We start from the raw sequence: 21,098 nt of genomic DNA, 5'->3' as shown, positions 1-21,098 counted from the left end.
ACAGACAAAGTCAGTTTAACTTGAGCAGTGGGGAAGCTTCAAGAAATAATTATCCCGGACAGAATAAATCAAATGGAAAAAGGTAGATTGATGTAGGAAAGTCATGTTTCACAATCTCGATGGAGATTTCTGAAGAGCCAACAGAAAGTATCAACGAGGGTAACGTTGTAGATGTGATGCACATGGACCATTAGAAGGGATTCAACACAGTGCCACAATCAGACTTGAGCTAAATTACAGCTTACATGCCGCAGGAACGAAAAGGGACAAGTGCAATGTGGGTATAAAATTGGCTAGGAAATACTGTTGCAATGATCAATGGATATCTTTCATGCTGAATGAAGGTTTGCAATGGAGTTCCACACAAGTTGATTCTGGGACCTTTGCTTTAGATTTCATGTAGACAATTTCAAAGTTTGTGGACCATAGAAAACTTGGACGCATTATAAACAGAAAGGAGGATACTGGAGAACTCCACAGGACACAAGTCCAGAGCTAAACTATAATCACATTCTGTGGAGGGGCCAGTGTTGGACTGGGGTGGACAAAGTTAAAATTCACACACTCAGTGATAGTCCAACAAGTTTATTTGGAAGCACTAGCTTTCAGAGTTGCTCCTTCATCAGGTAGCTATGGAGCAGGATCATAAAACACACAATGTATGGCAAAAGATCAGAGTGTCATAAAACTGATATGATATATTAAACAAACCTAGATGGCTGTTAAGTCTTTCATCTTTTAGAATGGGTTGCAAGTTTTGGTTCATTAATATGCAAATCCCAGAACTACTTTTAAGTCACATTCTCAACATAACTTAAGGTTTTATGAAAAATGTTGAGATCTCAGCTCAGACAATATATTAAAGGTGTGAGGTTAGAGTCTATTTGTATCCCAATCTTGAGTTGGATTGGTTCTATTTGGTGTTGTTAAAGGTTTCACAAACTATTTACAAGAATATTGCCAGGGTTGGAGGATTTGAGCTATAAGGAGAGACTAAATAAAGCTGGGGCTGTTTTCCCTGGAGTGTCGAAGCTGAGGGGTGACATTAAAGAGGTTGATAAAATCATGAGGGGCATGGATAAGATAAACAGACAAGGTCTTTTCCCTGGGGTGGGGGAGTCCAGAACTAGAGGGAATACGTTTAGGGTGAGAGAGGAACGATATAAAATGGACCGAAGGGGCAACGTTTTCACGCAGAGGGTGGTACGTGTATGGAATGAGCTGCCAGAGGAGGCTGGTACAATTGCAACATTTAAAAGGCATCTGGATGGGTATATGAATAGGAAGGGTTTAGAGGGATATGGGCCAAGTGCTAGCAAATGGGACTAAATTAGGTAAGGATATGTGGTCAGCATGCACAAGTTGGATTGAAGATTCTGTTTCTGTGCTGTACATCTCTATGACTCTTATAAAACGTTACTTAAATTGACTACCTGCAAATTGTATGAAAGAGAGAGAGAGAGAGAAAACATGCGTGAAAGTGTGAATGCGCTTTAGAGTGTGTTTTGCGTGTGTGTGGTAGAGCGTGCGTATGAGTGTGACAGGGTGGAAACCTGTGAGAAGATGTGTGCACGAGTGAGAGTATGGGGATGGGATGTACTTGTGTGTGTAGGAGAGACAGCATCTGCGTGAGTGTGCGAGTACATAAGAGTGTGCATGTGTGAGAGAACGTATAGTGTAGTGGGGTCACCTAGAGTGTGACATGAACCCAAGGGAGGTCCTTCGGCGGTCAAGGATATTTGGCCTCAGATCTTCGGGTGACCATCCTCAAAAGTGGATTTCAGGATATGCAACAACACAGAGTGGTTGAGCAGAAGCTGACAGCCAAGTTCGGTACCCATGAGGATGGCCTCAACCAGGACCTTGGGTTCATGTCACACTACAGGTGACCCCACTATCCCATGGACACAGCGCGCGCGCACGCGCACACATACTCACGCAGACCCTCTCGCATACACGCAGACCTTCCACATACTCCCACCCTGGCAGGCTTATACTCTCATGTGTGCTCACATGTGCCTGCTCACACACTCGCACTCATGTACGCACACACCCATAAATCTATAGGGTGAATGTGCATTTGCAGACACATTCTATTTTGCTCAAAAAGCATACAAGATACAGTCAATCCATGTAATGTTTTAGAAATTCCCACTTTGGAAACAGAACCAGAGTCTGACTCAAGATTAGGATAGAAACAGACTCTAACCTCACAGCTTTAATACATTGTCTGAGCTGAGATGTCACTTCTAAAAAAAAATAAAACCTTAAGTTATCTCGAGAATCTGACTTAAAAGTAGTTCTGGGATTTAACAAAACAATGCCAATTACAGCACAGGAACAGACCCTTTGTCCTGCAAGTCTCAGCCGATCCAGATCCTCTATTTAAACCTATGTTCCAAGATTCCTTATCCCTCTGTTCCCTGCGCATTAATGTATTTGCCTAGGTAAATCTTAAAAGATGCTATCGTGTCTGCCTCTACCACCTCCACTGGCAATGCATTCCAGGTACTCACCACTCTCTGCGTAAAGAACTTTCCACGCATATCTCCCTGAAACCTTTTCCCTCTCACTTTGAACTTGTGACCCTTAGTAATTGATTTCCCCACTCTGGGGGAAAAAGTTTCTTGTTATCCACCCTAACTCTCATGATTTTATAAACCTCAGTCAGGTCCCCCCTCAACATCCACCTTTCTAATGAGAATAATCCTAATCTACTCAACCTCTCTTCATAGCTAGCATCCTCCATACTAGGCAACATCCTGATGAACCTCCTCAGCACCCGCTTCAAAGCAGCCACATCCTTCTGGTAATGTGGTGACCAGAACTGTACACAGTATTTCAAATGTGGCCAAACCAAAGTCCTATACAACTGTAACATGACCTGCCAACTCTTGTACTCAATACACCACTGATGAAAGAAAGCATGCCATATGCCTTCTTGACCACTCTATTAACCTGCGTTGTCACCTTCAGGGAACAATGGACCTGAACACCCAGATCTCTCTGTACATCAATTTTCTCCAGGGCTTTCCACTTACTCTACAGTTCGCTCTGGATCTTCCAAAGTGCATCACTTCGCGTTTGCCCAGATTGAACTCCACTTACTATTTCTCTGCCAAACTCTCTAATTATCTATATTCTGTTGTATTCTCTGACGGTCCCGTTCACTGTCTGCTACTCCACCAATCTTAGTGTCATCTGCAAATTTACTAATCAGATGACCTATATCTTTCTCCAGACCATTCATGTATATCATGAATTGTAAGTTTGCAGACGACACAAAGGTTGGAAGCGTCGTTGACAGTATAGAGGACTGTTGTAGGCTGCAGCGTGACATTGACAGGATGCAGAAATGGGCTGAGAGGTGGCAGATGGAGTTCAACCTGGATAAATGCAAAGTGATGCATTTTGGAAGGTCAAACTTGAAAGTTGAGTACAGGATTAAAGACAGGATTCTTGGTAGTGTGGAGGAACAGTGGGATCTTGGTGTGCAGGTACATAGATCCCTTAAAATTGCCACACAAATGGACAGGGTTGTTAAGAAAACATATGGCGTTTTGGCTTTCATTAACAGGGGGATTGAGTTTAAGAGCCGTGAGATCTTGTTGCAGCTCTATACAACTTTGGTTAGACTGCACTTGGAACACTGTGTCCAGTTCTGGTCGCCCTATTATAGGAAAGATGTGGATGCTTTGGAGAGGGGTCAGAGGAGGTTTACCAGGATGCTGCCTGGAATGGAGGGCTTATCTTATTAAGAGAGGTTGACTGAGCTCGGACTTTTATCATTGGAAAAAAGGACGAGAGGGGACTTAATTTGAGGTGTACAAGATAATGAGAGGCATAGATAGAGTTGATAGCCAGAGACTTTTTCCCAGGGCAGAAATTGTTAACATGAGGGGTCATAGTTTTAAGCTGTTTGGCACAAAGTATAGAGGGGATGACAGAGGTGGGTTCTTTACGCAGAGAGTTGAGAGCAAGGAATGCGTTGCCAGCAGCAGTTGTGGAAGTGAGGTCATTGGGGATATTTAAGAGACTGCTGGACATGCATATGGTCACAAAAATTTGAGGGTTCGTACATTAGGTTTAACTTACATGAGCATCAATGGTCGGCACAGCATTGTGGTCTGAAGGGTCTGTTCTGTGCTGTCCTGTTGTATGTTCTATCGCAAACAGTGGTCCTGGCACAGATCCCTGTGGAACACCACTGTTCACAGCTCTCCATTTTGATAAACTCCCTTCCACTACTGCTGTCTGTCTCGTGTTGCTCAGCCAGTTCTCTATCCATCCAGCTAGTACACCGGGGACCCCATGCAACTTCACTTTCTCCATCAGCCTACTGTGGGGAAGCTTATCAAACACCTTACTGAAGTCCATGTTTATGATATGTACAGGTCAAGTTGGCAGGAGGGAGGAATGTTGGGTAGTCTAAAAGACATTAAGGTACAGAAGTCCCCAGGTCTGGATGGGATCTATCCCAGGTTACTGAGGGAAGCGAAAGAGGAAATACCTGGGGCCTTAACAGATATCTTCGCAGCATCCTTGAACATGGGTGAGGTCTTGGAGGACTAGAAAATTGCTAATGTTGTTCCTAGCTTAAGAAAAGTAGGATAATCCAAATAATTATAGACTTGTGAGCCTGACGTCAGTGGTAGGGAAACTGCTGGAAAAGATACTGAGGGATAGGATCTATTTTCAGTTGGAAGAAAATGGGCTTATCAGTGATAGGCAGCATGGTTTTGAGCAGGGCAGGATAGAACTTAAGTATTAATAAACCAAAACCTTCAACTCACTCTAAAAGATGAAAGACTTAACAGGAGTCTCGGTTTGTTAAATACACTGCTTCAGTTGCATGACACGGTCCACCTTTTGCTATAAGTTGTGCGTTTTATGACCCTGCTCCACAGCTATCTGAAGGAGCAGCACTCTGAAAGCTAGTACTTCCAAATAAACCTGTTGGACTATAACTTTGTTCACTATTTGGAATAATTAGTCTCTCTTGTATTTATCCCAAATCCAAATTCTGAGTTAGTGTTTCAATAGACAATAGGTGCAAGAGTAGGCTATTCCGCCCTTCGAGCCAGCACCACCACACATTATGATCATGGCTGATCATCCTCAATCAGTATCCCGTCCCTGCCTTATCCCCATAACCCTTGGTTTCACTATCCTTAAGAGCTCAATCCAACTCTTTCTTGAAAGTATCCAGAGACTTGGCCTCCACTGCCTTCTGGGGCAGAGCATTCCATACACCCACCACTCTCTGGGTGAAGTAGTTTCTCCTTAACTCTGCTCTAAATGGCCGACCCCGTATTTTAAACTGAACATCCCCAGACATCATGAACTCCCTTCCTGCGTTTCCCCATCTCACACTCTAAGGCCAGAAGAGCATAGACCATAAGATATAAAACCAAATTAGGCCATTTGGCCCATTGAGTCTGCTCCAGTATTCGATCAGGGTGATGTGTTACTCAATCCCATTCTCTTAACCTCTCGCAGTAACCCTTGACCCTCTTATTAATCAAGAACCAGTCTCTGTCTTAAGTACAATCAATGATTTGGCCTCCACAGCCTTCTGTGGCAATGGGTTCCACAGGCTCATTGCCACTTGGCTGAAGAAATGCCTGCTCATTTCAGTTCTAAAGGGTCATCCCTTCACTTTAAGGCTGTGCCCTTGGGTCCTCGTCTCTCCTACTACTTCAGCGGTTAGCACTGCTGCCTCATAGCGCCAGGGACCTGGGCTCAATTCAAGCTTTGGGGAACTGTCTGTGTGGAGTTCGCACATGTTCGACATGTCTGTGTGGGTTTCTCTGGGTGCTCGCACAATCCAAAGGTGTGCAGCTTAAGTAGATTGGTCATAGATGTGCAGGTTAGGTGGGTTTGCTATGGAAATGCAGGATTACAGGGACAGAGTAAGGAGGTGGGTCTGAGTTGCATGTGCTTTGGAGGGTTGGTGTGGACTCAATGAGCCGAATGGTCTGCTTCTACACTGTTGGAATTCTACAATTTTATAATATGAGAAATGTCTCCGTGACCACTATATCTAGGCCTTTCTGCCTTCCCCAAGTTTCAATGAGATCCCCACTCACCCTTCTGAGGACACACCCAGACTCCTCAACCCCTCTCCAGATGACAAACTCTCTATCCCTGGGATCATTCTTGTCAACTTCCTCTCGACCCCCTCTAATGCCAGTATATCCTTCCATAGATGTGGGACCTGAAAGTGCTTTCAACATTTTAAATGCAATCTGACCAGATCCTTATACAGCCTCAGTAGTACATCTCTGCTTTCATATTATAGCCCTCTTGAAATGAATGCTAACATTGCATTTGCCTTCCTAGTTGCCAAATGAACCTGAATGTTAACCTTAAGAGAATCCCAAACTGGGACGCCCAAGTTGGTTGACTCTTAACTGCCCTCTAATTAAATATGGGCAATAAATGCTTGCCTAGCCAGCAATACCCTAATCCCGTAAATAAATTTATGAAAAAAAATCACTGTTTCAGATCTCTGAAGTCTTATCCCATTTAGAAAATAGTCATAATCTCCTTGCTAATTCTTTTGCCAAATATTTGGAGTGTTCCCCTCTTTGGGTATTAATCCTCTTGCAATTTCTCCTTATTTATGCTATCAAAATCTCTCTTTTCAACATTCCTTCAATCTCTCCTGAACCATCTGCTCCAGAAATAATTTCAGTTTCTCTCATCTCCAAGTCAATCCTCATATCCTAACCTGAACGATCCACCAGAAAATGTAGAAGTTTTGTGATACAAGACTGCTGCTAAGCTCGAAGCTCTGAGTTGAAGTTTTAGCCCAGGACTTCATTGCCATGATAGGTATATTCATATATCTTTCCAACACACACTAATGCTGGGAGTAACCATAGGAGACATTCCTGGTAAGGCATGGGAGAGAGAAAACTGGGGTCTCTGTTATCACTATCCAGGCTACAAAATGCATGTAGAAATGTATCCAGCCACGGCAACTCAGTGTTACAATAATCAAAGCGTTACAGAAAGGAGTTGAAAATTTGCAGAGATTACAGCAGGAATTAGAACAAGAGAAAGTAATCGTGCTACAAGTCAAAGCTTAAGGCTTTTTTTTGGAATACGTGCACTTGTAAAAAGATAGATAACTTGACAGCACATCAAGTTGTTTTAATTTACTCCTACAACAGAGATATGATTACAATGTTACCAAGACTGGGAATTCAATAATTGGCGAAGAAAAAAAAATTGGCAAAAAGGAAAAGAAGAATGGGTAGCTTTGTTAACTTTGCACAACTGACCCAGAAATAGGCTGTTTTAGATCTAGAATGGATGAACTAGCAGCATTATTAAGAGCTCTCCTGGTTATGGATCCTCTCATGGGTAGCAATCACAACATGGTAGAATTTTAATTTCTGTCTGAGGGAAAGCAACTTGAGTCTCAAACCATTGTCTCCAACTTAAAAATGGGCAATTAAGGATGTATGTCTGAAGTGTACAGAGAAAAAAAGACTAAGAGGAAATTCAATGGATGAACAGACATTTCATAACACTCAGCAAAGATTTCTTCCAGTCAAAAAGGAGGACTTCGTGAGAAGAATGAACCATCCACTTCAACAAAGGTGGTCAAGAAGAGTATCCAAACAAAACTTAAGGTATACAGAATGGTGTAAACTAGTGGTTGCCCAGGGACTTTCCCCAGCCCCCCACCCACCAGACCCCCAACAACTCCCCACCCCCCCCACCCCAGGAACCAGCAGCAGATAACAAAAAGCTCAAAGAGGTGAAAATTGATTGAAGTAAATTAAATATGAAAACAAAGCAGCTAAAGTGGCCTTGGAGGATGCAGTGGGGAACAGGGAAATACAATTTTAAATAATATTTTGCATCCAACTTCATGGCAGAGGATTCTCTTAACATCCCAAAAATAACAGATAAACAAGGCGTGAATTGGACCAATCTTAGACCAATCTCTGTCACAAGGGATAAAAAGTACTTCTCAAGCTAATGGGACTGAAGGCAGATACTTTGTAATGGCCTCTACTCAATTGCTTTCAAGTAACTGCACAGAATGTGGGAGGTATTGGTTGAAATATTCCAGAACTGACTGGATTCTGAGAAGGTTCCAGCAATTCGGAAAACTGCTTCTGTGGTCTGTGTATTCAAGAAGGGAGAGAAACAGAAATCTGTAGGCCAATTCAGGGTTATATTGGTCAGTGGGTAAATGTTAAGAGTCCATTATTGAGGAGGAAATAGCAAAGCATTTGAAAGACCTAAACACAACCAATGGGAGTCAATATGATTTCATGTCGGGAAATCACGTTTGACAAATTTACCATGGTTCTTCAAGGATAAAACAAGCAAAAATGATGCAAAGGAATTGATAGATATAGTATTTTTGGATGTCCAGAAAACATTCAATAAGGTGCCAGATAGAAATGCTAACACAGAAGCTCATACAGTTGAGAATAATGTATTAGCACATACTGAAGATGGGTTAAGACACAGAAAATAGAATCAACCTTAGCTATCCTTGAGAAGGTGTTACTGAGCTAGCTTCTTGAATCATTGCTGTCTATCCACTATAGATAGACCCACAATGTCATTAGGGAGGAAGTTACAACATTTTGATCCAACAACAGCGAAAGAACAGCGATACATTTCCAAGTCAGAATGGTGAGTGGCTTGGAAGGGAACTTGTCGATGGTGGTGTTACAATCTATCTGCTGCCTTTGTCCTTCAAGATGCAAGTGGTCATGAGTTTGGAAGGTGCTGTATAATGATTTTTGCCAAATCATTGCAGTGCGTTTTCTGGACTGCTGACTGAACATTTGTGGACTTTGCCGATCAAGTGGGCTGCTTGTCCTGGATACATGAGTGATGCTGTTTCTTGAAAGGTGAAGCTTCTGGAGTTGGAACAGCAAGTGGGAAGTATTATATCACACTCTTGACTTGTGCGTCCAGTATGGCAGACAGGCTTTGGAGAATCAGTTGGTGAGAATGAGGAAGCAGAGTGCAATGTATCTAAATTTGCTGACAATACAGCAACAGGTGGTCAGGCATGTTGCAATCAGGATACAAGGTTGGCGAGGCCCAATATGAAGTACTGTGCACAGATTTAGCGCCCATATTCTAGAAAGGGTAAAGTGGCAGTGAAGGCCATTCAAGAGATTCAGTATGCTGATTCCTGGGTGAGGGGGGAAAAGAATTTTAAAAAGGGACAACTTTTTCATGCAGAGAATAGTGCGTTTATGGCATGAGCTGCTAGTGGAGGAGACTGGTACGATTAGAACATTTAAAAGGCATCTGGATGGGTATATGAATTGGAAGGGTTGAGAGTGCTGGAAAGTGGGACTAGATTAATTTAGGATATCTGGTCAGCATGGATGATTTGGTCTGAAGGGTCTGTGCGCTGCAAACTCTATGAAGGAGTGAGCTTTCCAAAGAACAGCTAAACAGGTTAGTCCTTTATTCATTAGCTTGTAGAAGAATAAAAGGAATATTACTGAAACATCCAAGATTCTGAGGAGACTCATAAGGGTAGATATTGAGAAAATGCTTCAAGTAGTGAGGGAAATTTGAGCTGGGGACATGATGACAGAATAAAGGTCACTTGTTTGAAAATGAGATGCAAAGGAATTTCTTCTCCCAGGGGACAGTGAATGTTTGGAATTCTCTCCCTGAGAGGTGTGGAGGCTTGTTATTGATAGCATTTAAAAATGAGGTGGATAGACTTTCGATATGTCAGAGAATTAAGGGCTTTGAGGAGTTGGCATTTAAGGGGAGTTGAGGCCTGGAGAAGATCAGCCACAAAGTTATTGAATTTGGCTTGAGGGGGCAAATGGACTACTCCTGCTTCTGATGTTCTTATATTTTCTAAGTCTGCTAACTCTGATTCCCAGAAAACTGTAACAAACCACTGTCATTACAATTTGCTGTCTCAACTAAGCATCATGCCTTAAGAGGCATCTTGATGGATAAATGAATAGGCAGGGAATAAAGGATTACGACTGCAGAGGCGAAAGGTTTTTAAGTTTAGAAAGGCAGCATGTTTTGGTGAGTTGAAGGGCCTGTTCCAGTTTCAATCAAACAATTCAATATCCTCCCATTCTTATTAACCACTCAAAAAAATTCAACATATCATTCTTGCATTGATGTGGGAGCAAAATCCTGTACTTCCCCAAGTAAGTGTGTTAAGAGAACCTGTGTACAAGTGAATGAGGATGGCAGCCTCCTCGCATCATTTCAAAACACCACTAATGACAGACAGCAAATTCTTGCTTTATCTGTGATACCCAAAAGTAAATATTAAAAAAAACCTATTCGCCAAACCCCAACAAACTGCCTCAATATTCATCACTGAACTTCTTGCATCGTCCAACCCAAACACCCCATTCTATTCATGATATTCCCCAACCTAAACTAAGCGCTGCTTATGACAGAAAGGATTTCTTACATATAAGTAACAAGTAACTGTCTCCTAAGCCAAAATTTGGTGCTTTTGTTATTAAAGATTTGAAAGTGTCAACTTTGATGCCTACATTCATGCTGGATATTAATGCATTCTGAAATAATATGGAGTTAATGAACGTTATGCTGTCACACACAACGGTGTACTGTACACTCACCTTCCGGGTCAGTGGTTGAACGCTGTTGGGTCTGATGAGCCTCCGCTTTTTACAGGTCAACAGTGGACGAACTCGAGCTGCAATGCAGGTGCTATCAGGAGGTACAGGCAGCATATTCAATCTCTGCTTTTTATTCAGTAGCTCTTCAGCATCCGAACTGTCGGTGGAACTGTTGTCTGGGAGTAAACTGTGAACACTTAGGAAGAACAGAATATGCATTAGCAAAAGGCAGAGCTTGCTTCAACTGATAAATTTGCATAAAATCACTTTAAAAAAACCTTCCATGCCACGTACAAACAGAAACCCAAGCAGAAATAACCTTTTCACAAATGCAAGACTGAGACAACTGTCTTAGCAACACATGGTGATTAAGAGCTTAACTGATGTCCTTCACATACTGTTGTCAGATATGGACAAGGGTTTCTTTAGAAAAAGCTTTCAAACATTAGCCAACAAATCCTTCCTTGAAGAAGCCACAGTGGACAACAGATCTAAACTGGTTTAAAATCCCAGATCATTCAAACAGTCTGTTTAAATCACATTAATTACCTTAACAATATTTAAAATCTGGCATTTTCTCAAACAAAAGGAACTGTAATTATCAATTTTTACTTCAGTGCGACCTGTCAGAGAATCATTTCAGTAAAAATTAGAGGTAATGATGCGCAAAATAAAAATTGTAAACAATGGATACAGAATACAGTACTATGCTTTTTGTGACTTAATTGGAATGAAAGAAGCACTCGGGAAAAGATGACATCACCACCTACAGAGCATGACAATCCAAAATCTTAATTCTGGTTTTCGTCAATGGATTGATAAATATGTTACGCAGAAACAAATAAATAATTCTGAGACTTGTCAGTACACTTGGGATGGATACGTTAAATAGTGCATCATAATAAATTCCATTATGGAATGGAGTGAAATCGCATCTGTAATTCCGTGCACTATCACTGCGCCCGTGGTAATGTACATAAATTTGCTGGACTCTGGGATGGTTCCAGCAGATTGGAAAACAGCAAATGTGATGCCACTGTTTAAAAAAGGAGATAGACAAAAGGTGGGTAACAATAGGTCAGTTAGCGTAACTTCTGCAATGAAGAAAATGCTTGAATCGATCAAGGAAGAAACAGCAAGGCATCTGGATAGAAACTGTCTTATTGGGCAGACACGGCATGGATTCATGAAAGTGACTGGAATTCTTTGAGGACATTACCAGTGCAGTGGACAACCGTGAACTGGTGGATGTAATATATTTGGATTTCCAGAAGGTATTTGACAAGGTGCCACACAAAAAGGCTGCTGCATAAGATAAAGAGTGCATGGCTTTATGCATAATGTATTAGCATAGATAGAGGATTAGTTAATGAACAGAAAGCAAAGAGTGGGTACAAATGGGTGCTTTTCTGGTTGGCGGTCAGCAGCTAGTGGTGTGCCTCAGGGCTCAGTGTAGAAAATGCAATCTTTTATAATTAACATACATGATTTGGAGTTGGGGGCCATATATAGTGTGTCAAAGTTCGCAACTGGCAATAAAATGAGTGATAAGAGGCAAGTGTGCAGAGGACACTGAAAACTTATCTATATCCCCCTGCAGACTAAGTCAGTGGACAAGGTCTGGCAGATGGAGTATAATGTTGGAAAATGTGAGGTCATCCATTTTGGTAGGAGTAACAGCAAAACGGACTCAGTTAAATATTCAAAAATTGCAGCATGCTGCTGTGCGGAGGGACCTGGGTATGGCACGGTGGCACAGTGGTTAGCACTGCTGCCTCACAGCACCAGAGACCCGGGTTCAATTCCCGCCTTAGGCGACTGACTGTGGAGTTTGCACGTTCTCCCCGTGTCTGCGTGGGTTTCCTCCGGGTGCTCCGGTTTCCTCCCACAGTCACAAAGATGTGCCGTTCAGGTGAATTGGCCATGCTAAATTGTCTGTAGTGTTAGGTAAGGGGTAAATGTAGGGGTATGGGTGGGTCACGCTTCGGCGGGTTGGTGTGGACTTGTTGGGCCGAAGTTTCCACACTGCAATGTAATCTAATCTAACCTTGTACAGGTGTAGCAGATAATTAAGGTGGCAAATAGAATATTGTCCTTCACTGCTAGACGAATAGACTTTAAAAACAGGGAGGTTATGTTGCAGTTGTATAAGATGCTGGTGAGGCCACACAGAGTGCTGTGTACAGTTTTGGTCTCCTTACTTGAGAAACGATGTACTGGCACTGGAGGGGATGCAGAGGAGGTTTACTAGGTTGATTCCGGAGTTGAGAGGGTTGGCTGACAAGGAGAGATTGAGGAGACTGGGACTGTGCTCACTGGAATTTAGAAGAATGAGGGGGAATCTGATAGAAACATAAAATTATGAAGGGAATAGATAAGATAGAAGCAGGGAGGTTGTTTCCACTGGCAGGTGAAACTAGAACTAGTGGGCATAACCTCAAAATTTAGGGGGAAGCAGGTTCAGGATTGAGTTGAGGAGAGACCTCTTCACCCAAGGGATTGTAAATCTGTGCAATTCCTTGTCCAGTGAAGCAACTGAGATGACATCAATGAAGATTTTTAAGGTGAAGATATTTGAACAGTAAAGGAATTAAAGGTTATGATGAGCAGGCTGTTAAGTACAGCTGAGTTCACAAAAAAGATCAACCATGATCTTGTGAATAGTGGAGCAGACAGGATGGACCAGATGGCCTACTCCTACTCCTCTTATGCTGAACTCCAAGAACCATGGCTAGTAAATTCACTTTAGTGTTAACATGAGTGGACAAATAAAAATATACAATACACTGGGACTTGTGCCAATATGAGTTGCACGTTCAGCCAGCTTAGCAAGATGGGCTACAACATCCAGAATGTAATGCATGCAGAGGTCAACAGATGCAATGCACCCCTTCTGACCTCTCTGTAGGGGACCCTGTAGTCACGAAGCAGGTGAGCCACCTGTGGGTTACATTAAAGCAGTAATTCCAGGTGAAACTCCCATTTATTACTGATTGAAGTACATGGCTCATTACCCTTTGACAAAAAGGTGATAATAGCATAATTAGAAAAATAGTGTTCACTCACTCAATTCCCTAGCTAAATCGTCTGAGCTGCCAATTTTCTTTTTCCCCCAATTCATTCAGCAGATATTGGCTTTGTTGGTTGGACTAGCATTAATTACCGACCACTGATTAAACTTCAGAAAATGGTGGCAAGCTGTCTCAAGAATCTACCTGGCCAATCATTGCATCATTCACAAATTTACTTATCACCCCTCCCACATTCTCATCTATTTTATGATTACCATAAACAATAAGTGAATCCTGCACTGACCTCTGCAGGACATCACCGCATACCGAGCTTGAGTCTCAGTCTCCTACCTCCAGTCTCTATCTTCTATCACGGAGCCAATTTTGGATCCATCTTACCAAGTTACCCTGCATACCATGTGCTTTTCCCACGTGACATTGTCAAAGACATTGTTAAAAATCCATGTAAACCACATTAACAGTCCTACAGTTACTTCATCTTTGATTATTGATGTGATACTCGCCTTAATCAAAAATGCAACTCCCCTCTCCTCTTTCCAACACCTCCATCCCACCTGAAACACCTGCACCCTGGCATATTAAGCTGCCAGTCCTGTACCTCTTGATGAAAATTCCTGAAGAAAGGCTTATGACCGAAATGTTGTGCTGTGCTTTTCCAGTGCCACACTTATTGACTCTGTCCCCCAGTTATCCACATTTCTATGATAGTTATAATGTCCCAGTTCCACTTACCAATCCATATGCTGAGTTCATCGGCCTTATCTGTCAGCCCACTTGCATTGAAATAGATGCAGTTTAATCCAATAGATATTATTTTACTCCCTGTCATGTTCCAGCCTGACATGTCTCTTCATTTTATTATTTCTGATTACTGTATCTCCTTCCATCCTCGCAATTGCCTCCCTGCTGTTGAGGATCCGACATGCCCCAACTAATCTAGTTTAAACCCTTCCTTCTAGCACTAGCAAAGCTGGCTGCCAAGATATTGGCTCCCCTCCAGTTCAAGTGCAACCTGCCCTTCTTGAACAGGTCACCTCTACTCCAGAAAAGATCCCAATGATCTAAAAATCTGAACCCTCGTCCCCTGCACCAATTCTTTAGCCAAGCATTCATCTGTTACATCCTCCTATTCCTACCCTTACAAACACCTGGCTCTGGAAGTAATTCGGAGATTACTAGCAGCGAGGTTCCTGGTTTTTTAAACTTTTTTTCCTAATTCTCTTCAATCACTCTGCAGGACCTCATTCCTATAACTACCCATGTCATTTGTGCCAACGTGCCAAATTTGTGGCCACAGAATTCATGCCAGTACTTTGCCCCTGGCACCATGGGCTCACTTTACTTCATAGCTTCTCAGCAGTACCGTGTCAAAAGCCTTCAAGAAATCCAAATAGGTCACGTACATTGGCTCTCCTTTGCCTAACGTAGTCATTAGGTAAAAACAATGACTGCAGATGCTGGAAACCAGAAGTCTAGATTAGAGTGGTGCTGGAAAAGCACAATTCAGGCAGCATCCGAGGAGCAGTAAAATCGACGTTTCAGGCAAAAGCCCTTCATCACTACTCTAATCTAACGTATTTATTGCATCCTTCAAGAACACTAATAAATGTCAGGCATGACCTCTCCTTGAAGAAGTGGTGCTGACTCAGATCTATTCTACAATGTACTTCCAAATACACTGCAATCTCATCCTTAATAATGGACTCGAAAACTTGCCGAGAGAGATCAGATTAACCAGACTATAATTTCCAATCTTCCCTTTTAAACAGGGGAGTTACATTCGCTATTTGAGTCCTCGGGGACCCTCCCTGATTCCAGTGATTCCTGAAAGATCACCTCCACAATCTCCTTCAGAATGTGGAATGCAGTCTATTCCATTTCTCCAGAGTAAGACAGATACAAAGTAGAACATAAAACAGTACAGACCCTTCAGTCCACGATTTTGTGCCGAGCATTTATCTTCGTCTTAGATCAACCTAATGCCTCAATTTTCTGCTATCCATGTGCTTGCCCAGCAGTCACACTCTGACTATTAGCACAGCTGACAGTGCATTCCACGCACCCAATACTCTCTCAGAAAGAACTTACCTCTGACATCTCCTCTATATACTCCTCCAATCACCTTAAAATTATGGCCTCTGGTGACAGTCATTTCTGCGCCTGGGGAAAAGTCTCTGGCTATCTACTCCATCTCTGCCTGTCATCACCTTGTACACCTCTATCAAGTCACCTCTTTTCCTTCTTCTCTCCTGAGTAAAAGGCCCTAGCTCACTCAACCTCTCTTCATAAGACATGCCTTCCAATCCAGGCAGCATCCTGGTAAATCTCCTCTGCACCCTCTCAAAAGCATCTACACCCTTCCTATAATGAGGCAACCAGAACTGGAGACAGTATTCCAAGTGTTTTCTAACCAGGGTTTTATAGAGCTGCAGCAAAACCTCACAGCTCTTAAACTCAATCCCCTGTTAATGAAAGCCAAAACACCAAACAGCTTCTTAACAACCCTTGTGTGGCAAGTTTGAGGGATCTATGGACATGGACCCCAAGATCCTGCTGTTCCTGCACACTGCCGAGAATCCTGTTTTTAACCCTGTATTCAGCATTCAAATTCAACCTTCCAAAATGAATCACTTTGCATTTATTCAGGTTGAAGTCCAGTTTCCACCTCTCAGCCCAGCTCTGCATCCTGTCAATGTCTTGCTGTAGCCTGCAATAGCCCTCAACACTACTACAACACCACCAACCTTTGTGTCATTGGCAAACTTACGAGCTACCCATCCATTTCTTTATCCAAGTCATTTATAAAAACTGCAAAGAAGAGGCCAAAAAAACAGATCCCTCCAGGTGGAATACCACTACCACTCATTATCTTCTTTCGGTCAGCTAATTCTGTATCCAGACAGCCAAATTTCCCTGTATCCCATACCTTCGAACTTTCTGAATGAATCTACCGTGGGGAATCTTATCAAATACCTTACTGAAACACATATACACCACATTCACAGCTCGACCTTAATCAACCTGTCTCATCACATCCTCAAAAGAACTCAAGACGGCTTATGAGGCATGACTTGGCCCTCAAAAAGCCATGCTGACTGTCTTTAATCAAACTATGTTTATCCAAATAGTCATAAATCCATCTCTCAGAATCCTTTCCAATACCTTGCTTACCACAGATTGAAGACTGACTGGTCTGTAATTCACAGGGATCTCCTATTCCCCTTCTTGAACACAGGAACAATATCTGCCTCCCTCCAACCAACCGGTATGACTTCTGTGGAGAGCGAGTATGCAAAGATCATTGCCAGAGGCATAGCAGTCTCATTCTTCACTTCCCACAGAAACCTTGGATGTATCTGGTCCAGCCATGGGGACTTGTCTATCTTGATGCTTCCCAGAATTTCCAATACTTAATATCAACCTGTTCAACCCTATTAATCTGGTTCACAGCAGTATCAGTATCAACAAGGTGCCTCTCTCTAGTGAATACTGAAGCAAAAAACTCATTTAGGGTCTCCCCTACCTCTTAAGGCTCCAGGCACAAGTTCCCTCCACTATCCCTGATTAATCCTACCCTCTAAGATCACAGTCTTATTCTTCACCTAAATGTAGAACGCTTTTGGGTTTTGCTTAATGCTTCCCACCAAGGCTTTTTTGTGCCCCCCTCCTCACTCTGCTCAGTCCATTTTTGAGTTACTTCCGAGCTACCTTTTTAAACATTTTTTTATGACTGCTGGCTTCTTGCTCAGATTGGTCCCCTTCTCTGATGGGCCCTACTCTTATGCTGGTTATTCTATTCTCCTTGATATTTGTAGGATATCTTGGGATTCTCCATAATCCTGTCCCCCTCCTGGTTCTCCAAATTGGTGTCCTGAGATTCTCCCCTGTACTTCCTATACTCCTGCAGGGGGTCTCTTGCTTTGCTCCTTCGTACCTGTTATACATCTCATTTTATCCAATCGTACATATTCCTTATGCGCCCAATGCTCTCTCTATACCGTAATAATTAGATTAGATTACATACAGTGTGGAAACAGGCCCTTCGGCCCAACAAGTCCACACCGCCCCGCCAAAGCGCAGCCCACCCATACCCCTACATCTACCCCTTACCTAACACTACGGACAATTTAGTGTGGCCAATTCACCTGCCCTGCACATCTGTGGACTGTGGGAGGAAACCGGAGCACCCGGAGGAAACCCACACAGACAAGGTGCAAACTCCACACAGTCAGTCGCCTGAGGCGGGAATTGAACCCGGGTCTCTGGCGGTCTGAGGCAGCGGTGCTAACCACTGTGCCACCGACTAAACAAGCTCTCTGGGCTTGTTTCTTCTACGTTTCATCCTGAAGGCCATGTGATGGGATTGTACACCCCTTACGTACCATTTTGAACACCTCCCACTGTTCTGCTGTAGATTTACTCTCAAAAAGCTGTTCCCAGTCTTCTTCAAGATCCATTAATTTTACCCCAATTCACACCTTTCTCACCAGATTTTTATTGCTGCTTCAGGATTGACAAGCCTTCTCATCCGACAATCAAGTTTTGAATAAATAATGCATTCACTTCTATCCTAACCATTCCTTTACAGCCATGCATCACACCACTTTTTTTGTTTAATGAGACAAGTTCAAAATCTGCATCCTTTGTAGTGCAATGACATCCTGGAACCCAACATTGAACAATATCTTACCTGTTGACCACTCCATTGACAGGCTTAAGATTACTGCAGGCTTTTGTTGGTACAGATTCAGTTGGTGTCGAACAAGATGTCACATTTTCTAAAGGGTCAATAGGAGGAATAACCTGGGAGTCAAAACACAAAAGAAGTTGTAGAGCAGAGACATAACTGTGCCCTTGACAATTCTGCAAGTTCATTCGGTTAAGCTATGAAACAAATGATCACCTTCTGCACAAATAATTTTTTTTCTTACAAAGATTTTTTTTGCAGCTTCACAACATTCTACGCAACACACCATCCAGGATTCTCGTTTGCAGCCACAGAATTCATACCCCTAGAACTGTGGGTTCATTTTATTTAGCAGCCTCTCGGCAACATCTTGTCAAAAGCCTGCTAGAAATCGAAACAGGTCACATTCACTGACTCTCCTTTGCCTAACTTGCTCATGACATCCTTAAAGGATTCTAACAGATGTCAGACATGACCTCCCCTTGATGAAGCAGTGCTTACTCAGTTCTATTTTACAAGGTACTTCCAAATACTCTGCAATCTCATCCTTAATAATGGTCTTGGAAAGGTTTACTGTATGGCCTAGCCATGTATTGATGGGCCTCAGTATTCTGGCGACATATTACTGCATTTTCTTAGATTTTAAAAGAAATGCTCAATACATTACCTAGATATTACAATATATGAGGAGAAAGTGAGGACTGCAGATGCTGAAGATCAGAGCTGAAAATGTGTTGCTGGAAAAGCGCAGGTCAGGCAGCATCCAAGGAACAGGAGAATCGACGTTTCGGGCATCAGCCCTTGGATCCTGCGCTTTTCCAACAACACATTTTCAGCTATTACAATATATGTCCAGACTTTACAAAACAACTTGAACAACTACTAACAGAGATCATGAAAAGAAACTTGCCAGGGATATCAAATCACTAAGGATTTTTTTTGTTGCATGAAGGGAAAGCTGATCAGGAGAAATGTTGGCCCACTAAGGACTGAAAGTGGGGATACTGTCAATGACTGTGGGGAAATGGCACACATGTTGAATAATTACTTTGCTTCAGAATCTACAGTAGAAAAAAAAAGATAGCTTGCCTGAAATCCTGAGGAAATTAAAAGTAGATCAGGAATGGCGATTGAATAAAATCAACTTAAGTAAAGCACTGGAAATGAGGAAATTAATGGTATTAAATGAGCAATAAATCGTGGGAACTGACAACTTCCACCCAAAGATGTTAAAAGATTGAGGGGATCACGTTTAGATAGCCGAACTATAATCGTTCAGAATGCCCTATATCCAGGAGTCATCCCTCTAGATTGGAAAATGACAAAAAGTTATCCTGCTTGTTTAAGAGGAGCAAAAGGAATATCAGGTAATTACGAACTTTTTGCCAAAATCTGTGGTGAATAAATCGTTGCGGTCTGTAATTAAGGATGGGGTAACTGAACACATTGAAAAGTTTCAGTTAATCAGGATGGTCAGCATGGTACATCATATCAGACAAACCTTACTGAAATTTCTGAAAAGGTGGCTATGGTTGTGAACATGGGGAATTATTTGAGTATTTTTTTTTATGGACTTCCAGAAGGCATTTGATAAAGTCCCACATAAGAGCCTGTTAACTAAGGTAGAAGCCTACGGAACTGAGGGCAAATTATTGACATGGCTATTAAATTGGTTGAATGGCAGGTGACAGAAAGTACAGATAGTGGATAGGTACTCAAGTTAGCAAAATGTGACCTGAGGTGTCCGCAAGAATGTGGGCCTCAATTATGCACAATATTTATGAAAGACTTTGATAATGGCATAGAAAGTCATACATTCAAATTGGATTTCAACTCAAAAGGCAGTCAGCGTGGATGATGGCATTGAATTACAAAGGGATTTTGATATCTTAAAATGAACGAACAAAATTGTGGCAGTTGGATTCAATGTAAGGCAGTGTGAAGTTGTCTATTTTGGATTGACAAAGGATAACTCAGGGCACTTTCTCGACAGTATTAAGTTAAATACAGTGTTTGCCCAGAGACTGGGAATTTGGGCGCACAGATCAATGGATTACAGAGATTAAATCTACAAATTTTATAGACAACATAGATTAAAAATAGTTGAACAAAATAATCAATAAATGAATGGAGTGCTGGTCTTTATAATTACAGGAATAAAGTATAAGGATGCCGAAGTTATGCTGCAGTTGTATAAAACCCTGGTTAGACGCACTGAGAGCAAATCTGGGTACCATGACTTAGGAAGGATACACTGGCCTTGGAGAGTGTGCAGCATAGATTTACAACAGTGATACCTGAACTTCAGGGGTTAAATTATGGGGAAAGACTATACAAATCCAGGCTTGTTTTCTCTTGAAATTAGAAGGTTAAAGGGTGATCGATTGAAGTCTTCAAGATATTAACAAAAAGGACGGTGTAGCTAACGATAAACTATTTCCATTGGTTGGGATTCTAAACTCAGGCACATAGTCTGATGTTTAGGGCCAGACCATTCAGGAGAGATGTTAGGAAGCACTTCACTGCATAAAAGGGTGGTAGTTGTCTGGAGCTCTCTTCTACAAATGACAATGGATGCTGGATCAATTGCTACTTTTAAATCGGAGATAAATATTTGTGAATCAAACATATTAAGGGATATGGGCCAAAGGCAGGTAGATGGTGTTAGGCCACAGATCAGCCATGATCCCAGCGAATGATGGAAAAGGCTGAATGGCCTACTTCTGATCCTATGAGCATAAAAGAAGTATGTTTAGCAGGGTT

At 42.2% G+C, this 21,098-nt stretch overlaps 1 protein-coding gene across 5 annotated transcripts in view; it reads right to left on the bottom strand.

Moving 5' to 3' along the window:
* kansl1b (KAT8 regulatory NSL complex subunit 1b) overlaps positions 1-21,098 on the bottom strand; it is a 307,114-nt gene that overhangs the window by 58,784 nt on the left and 227,232 nt on the right. For all 5 annotated transcript variants that reach the window (XM_072561887.1, XM_072561890.1, XM_072561889.1 and 2 more), the window contains 2 exons: positions 18,339-18,451; positions 10,617-10,812 (listed from right to left, as the gene is read on the bottom strand). In XM_072561887.1, coding sequence (XP_072417988.1) covers positions 10,617-10,812; positions 18,339-18,451 — 309 coding nt within the window. The remainder of the gene's footprint in view (positions 1-10,616; positions 10,813-18,338; positions 18,452-21,098) is intronic.

The sequence above is a fragment of the Chiloscyllium punctatum genome, chromosome 42, assembly GCF_047496795.1.
Source record: "Chiloscyllium punctatum isolate Juve2018m chromosome 42, sChiPun1.3, whole genome shotgun sequence".
NCBI classification, from domain to species: Eukaryota; Metazoa; Chordata; class Chondrichthyes; order Orectolobiformes; family Hemiscylliidae; genus Chiloscyllium; species Chiloscyllium punctatum.
The sequence above is the reverse complement of the archived record's forward strand: the minus strand, read 5'-3'. Positions and strand labels throughout refer to the sequence as shown.